Below are 5,557 nucleotides of genomic sequence, written 5' to 3' on the forward strand. Positions count from 1 at the left end.
TTCAAAACCAAATATATCTTCAAAATCGTGTCTATAACAGTGAAAATTATACATACAGTGATTTATAGTAGAAAAAGCTTCAGTTGTAGTCATCTGGACTCAGTTTGAAAAAATAGACGTTTCGACTCTCATCCAAGAGTCATTGTCAATAAAAGAATTTAGATCGAGAACTCCGATATTAATACTGTTCTGTGGTAAGACCCGCCCATTGGGAGGAGCCTTCCTGAAGTAGAAAGAGTTGTTTGTTTCAACAGAAACTCCCCCCTTGTATCTACCGAGCTAGCCTATTCAGAATCTTAATGGGCTATTAGAATCCTCTTTGTCTTTGTGAGACCCTGGCTCAACCACCCTGAGTACCTGATTAGCATCTGAATGTCCTTGTCCTGGTCCTCTACCTTTCCAGGGGTTCAGTGACCCATTATAAATAACAGGAAGATTGAACCTTAGCCCTCCATTTCTGTTTAAAGAAGGTCTTTCTTTTTCAACAAAAATAGCTTCCTTGACTCCTCTTTCAAACCATCTTTTCTCCCTGCTTAAAACCTTCACCTCACCGTCTTCAAACGAGTGATTAGAGGCTTCAAGATGGAGATGCACGGCACTCTGTGGTCCTGAACTTGTATTTCTTCTGTGCTGATAAAGCCTCTTGTGTAGAGGCTACACAAGAGATACAAGGGGGGAGTTTCTGTTGAAACAAACAACTCTTTCTACTTCAGGAAGGCTCCTCCCAATGGGCGGGTCTTACCACAGAACAGTATTAATATCAGAGTTCTTGACCTAAATTCTTTTATTGACAATGACTCTTGGATGAGAGTCGAAACGTCTATTGTTTCAAACTGAGTCCAGATGACTACAACTGAAGCTTTTTCTACTATGGAACACGCCTGGACGAATGAGGGATTACACCGACATACAGTGATTTATACTACTTCAATATTATTGAAGTAGTATAAATCACTTTAACCAAGCCCAGTCAAGTAAGAATCATCAATCAAAAGAACAGAACAGCTCAACAAGTCAAATCAGAGACAACTTGAAAGTCTAATGTAGAGAAGACTTTTTACAGGCATGTCCAAACTACGGCCCGGGGGCCAAATGCGGCCCTCAGACCAATTTTTGTTGGCCCTCGGGCTTTCTGCTAAGTTGGTCCAAAAAGTAATGAATGATTCACTTTGTCATTCAACCAATTCAACATTGTCGTGTCTGTTTCCCTTTGCTCTGTATGAGTTTCAAAATGTGGCCTTGGGTGAAAAAAGTCTGGACGCCCGAGGCTTATCAGGACTGTCCTTCTGTGTTGTGTCAGTGCGGTGTTCACATGGACCAACCTGCTGGTGGTGGTGGTGGAGCTGGACGGCTCAGAGCATGAGGCCCTGGACCTGGTTCCCATGGTGACTAACGTGGTGTTGGAGGAGCACTACCTGATCGTGGGCGTGGTGGTGGTGGTGGACATCGGAGTCATTCCCATCAACTCCAGGGGAGAGAAGCAGAGGATGCACCTGAGGGACGGTTTCCTGGCCGACCAGCTGGACCCCATCTACGTGGCCTACAACATGTAGCACCTACAACATGTTGCACCTACAACATGTTGCACCTACAACATGTAGCACACTGTGTCCTACAGCGTGTAGCACCTACAACATGTTGCACCTACAACATGTAGCACACTGTGTCCTACAGCGTGTAGCACACTGTCCTACAGCGTGTAGCACCTACAACATGTAGCACACTGTGTCCTACAGCGTGTAGCACACTGTGTCCTACAGCGTGTAGCACCTACAACATGTAGCACACTGTGTCCTACAGCGTGTAGCACCTACAACATGTTGCACCTACAACATGTAGCACACTGTGTCCTACAGCGTGTAGCACACTGTCCTACAGCGTGTAGCACCTACAACATGTAGCACACTGTGTCCTACAGCGTGTAGCACACTGTGTCCTACAGCGTGTAGCACCTACAACATGTAGCACACTGTGTCCTACAGCGTGTAGCACCTACAACATGTAGCACACTGTGTCCTACAACATGTAGCACACTGTGTCCTACAGCGTGTAGCACCTACAACATGTAGCACAGTGTGTCCTACAGCGTGTGGCACACTGTGTCCTACAGCGTGTAGCACCTACAACATGTAGCAGTGTGTCCTACAGCGTGTAGCACCTACAGCGTGTAGCACAGTGTGTCCTACAACGTGTAGCACCTACAGCGTGTAGCACAGTGTGTCCTACAACGTGTAGCACAGTGTGTCCTTCAGCGTGTGGCACAGTGTGTCCTACAGCGTGTAGCACCTACAGCGTGTAGCACAGTGTGTCCTACAGCGTGTGGCACACTGTGTCCTACAGCGTGTGGCACACTGTGTCCTACTGCGTGTAGCACACTGTGTCCTACTGCGTGTAGCACACTGTGTCCTACAGCGTGTGGCACACTGTGTCCTACAGCGTGTGGCACACTGTGTCCTACAGCGTGTGGCACACTGTCCTACTGCGTGTAGCACACTGTGTCCTACAGCGTGTGGCACACTGTGTCCTACAGCGTGTGGCACACTGTGTCCTACAGCGTGTGGCACAGTGTGTCCTACAGCGTGTAGCACCTACAGCGTGTAGCACCTACAGCGTGTAGCACAGTGTGTCCTACAGCGTGTAGCACAGTGTGTCCTACAGCGTGTAGCACCTACAACATGTAGCACAGTGTGTCCTACAACATGTAGCACACTGTGTCCTACAGCGTGTGGCACACTGTGTCCTACAGCGTGTGGCACACTGTGTCCTACAGCGTGTGGCACACTGTGTCCTACAGCGTGTGGCACACTGTCCTGAGTCCTATAGAACTGCAGAGAACAGCCTGCAGGACAGAGTCTACATTTTTCCTCTTATAAAACTATATTAAAGTGGATTCTAGTGCGATTGGAGGAACAAACTGCCTTTGGATGCAAACTGATTGAACCAATGCAACCGCATTATGCACGCCACATTTTGGAGTCAGGTTTCTGATTGGTCCATCAGGATCCACCTACTGGAACTATCTGCAAGGACAAGGGTTTCCGAACATAATCAAAAGACAATTTTGCAAGGAGAAAATTTGCAAAATATTTTTCGAATTGTGGATTTACTGGAAGCTGAAGCAGCTGTGAAGCTGCTGACAATCTCTGATGGTCAAAAGTCTGAAAGAAAAGAAAAGGATGTTTTTTTTAATTATGAAAGAATGGAGCTTTTAGTTTTTGCAGATCTCTCTAAAATGACTTTTTGGATTGATTCTCTTAAAGTACTATGAAGCCTAAAAGCAGCAGAAAAGAAGGAATTTAATGCTTTGCTTAATTGTTGAATACAATATGCCCTGAGTTTTGTCTCTCAGGCTCAGTCCAACACTCCAGCCTGCAGTTTACGTGAACATACGGACAATCATAGCAACGATTGTGCTTTTAAACGTGTCATATCTTCATATGCTTGTTTTGTTTCAAGGTTATGTATTTTTACAATTTTACAGTCAGAATATGCGTGAAGATTGTATGTTTTTTATATCAAATATCCTTTTGATACAAATGGGAAGGTACGAGACTATGATTTTAACTTCTTACATTGGAATAACCGTCCTGTTCTCAAGGTGCACCTCTATCACACAGACTGCCACAGCCTTTAACTCTTTATCGTGTAAGTATGTACAAAACAAAAATGAAACGATTTAATTTATTTTGTTTCTCTGTAAAAATGTATGAGGACACGTTTAAGAATGTGTGGCTCCTGAAGATTTGCTAATATAAAGAAATGCATTGTATTAACTTGAGTGGAGCAATCACATCGAGCCTGTTATGGACTTTATTCATAACTGAGAATCATAAAGAGGTTTATATTGTAGGCGTCACATGTCAAAGAGTTTAGTTTTGTCTGTTGTCATGTTTGTGAGTATCTATGGAAGCCCTGTGTGGACAATAGTGCAGGTAGTTATACTTTTACATAGCGGTGCTGGTAAGGAAAGAAATATGTATGAAATTCAACACACATTAGGACTTTTTCAGCTAAATTTATGATCGTTTTCTGAACTCTAGTGGTGGACATGGGCAATTACAGTGTTTAAATCCAAATGTAAAGTTTATTATATAATTTAAAACAGATTAAGTGGAATTATGCGCTATATGAAAAATGAATATATCTGCCCTAAGAATGTATTATCTGAATTACCTTGACCCTTTAGGGCTTCCGTAGTTTCACACATATTTTCAATCAAACTCCGCTTATAACAAATACAATATGAATTCATGTAAAACAATCCAGAGACTGTGTAGTATAATGATGCCACAACAGGAAGAGGAAGTGGACGCCCTTTAAAGAATCGTTGCAGAGGTCAAAGTGAACGAGGACCTTTAAAAGTGGAATGTGTTGTGGATTTTATTTTTTAAAGAAAAAGCACTTTCCTCATCCCTTTGTATCTTATCAGCAGATGTCGTTCCTTTTATAAAATGTCTTATTTGAGTTGACGAATAAATATTTCAACCGTTTCGAAAGAAAAGTGTGACATTGTTCTGATTTTGTGCAGCGGTGTGGCTCAGTGGTTAGAGTTGCAGAGGATATGCATGGGAATCATTCGTTTTTAAAATGTCAACTCTGTGCAATGAGCTAAACAGAACAGAAAACATGAAGTAAGACAATAATTAGCGTTGCAATGCTGCTGTAATATTTTATTTGTGCAACTTCAAATAATTCACATAAATTCTCCTTCTCCACTTGCTTCACTCAAAATCAATTTCTTTTTGCCTTTCTCTGATCCTTTTTTAATTGATATTATTATTATTATTTTTTATGTATTTAAACGTCACAAACAACAGTGCAAATGCAAAAAAACAAACATGGCTCCATGTCTATAATCTTAGAATTGTTTGGTTGACCAAATCAAACATGAAAAGAAAATGGGTACATTATATTCATAAAGTGCATAGATAGAAAAGAGCAAATAGAAGAAGGGGATTTCACACATGGGAGAACAATGTTTGGGCTTTAGGTCCATTCATACACTTCAAGGATTTTATATATAATTGTATCTTATTTTTAAAGAAAGCAAAGTTGAGGGCACACTTTTGGACCTTATGTTTCTGGATAAAATGTTTTGCAAGACATTAAATTTTATTTACACAGAGCTTCTTTTTTATATATTTAATTAACATACCAAATATGTCATCCCTAGTTAATGAGATTGAGATTGTAAACATGGAATTTATCCAATCCTGTATTTCCAGCCAGAAAAAATGGACCGCAGCTCAATAGAATAAAGATGATCAGTGCTTTTAATGTCCTCCTCACGGAAACATTTTGAATTTCGCTCTCGTCACTTCCGACTCCATTTCCGCCCCGCCCACAGCACCTGCGCGTCTCTCTGTCCAATGAGGTCGCTCTGATTGTAACACGTGCTCGCTCAAAAAATAAAAATAAATAATAACGTCTGGCAGGAAGAAACGTCATAAAGCAGCTGGATTTGCGTTTGTTTACTGGCACAAATCTGACTTTGAAACTTGCACCGCTCGTTTTAAAGCTTCATTCTGGGATTTTGTCTCCGAACACTGTTGAGAAC

The 5,557-nt window shown here is 41.8% G+C and overlaps 1 protein-coding gene across 4 annotated transcripts in view; it reads left to right on the forward strand.

The window, feature by feature from the left end:
- LOC140356635 (disco-interacting protein 2 homolog C) overlaps positions 1-4,504 on the forward strand; it is a 179,185-nt gene extending 174,681 nt beyond the window's left edge. For all 4 annotated transcript variants that reach the window (XM_072441766.1, XM_072441769.1, XM_072441768.1 and 1 more), the window contains one exon: positions 1,301-4,504. In XM_072441766.1, coding sequence (XP_072297867.1) covers positions 1,301-1,553 — 253 coding nt within the window. In that variant the 3' untranslated portion in view covers positions 1,554-4,504. The remainder of the gene's footprint in view (positions 1-1,300) is intronic.
- Positions 4,505-5,557: the final 1,053 nt, after the last annotated feature.

This window comes from Eucyclogobius newberryi, unplaced genomic scaffold (assembly GCF_026437365.1).
Source record: "Eucyclogobius newberryi isolate DKJ021-1_F unplaced genomic scaffold, fEucNew1.0.hap1 SCAF_12, whole genome shotgun sequence".
Classification (NCBI taxonomy): domain Eukaryota; kingdom Metazoa; phylum Chordata; class Actinopteri; order Gobiiformes; family Gobiidae; genus Eucyclogobius; species Eucyclogobius newberryi.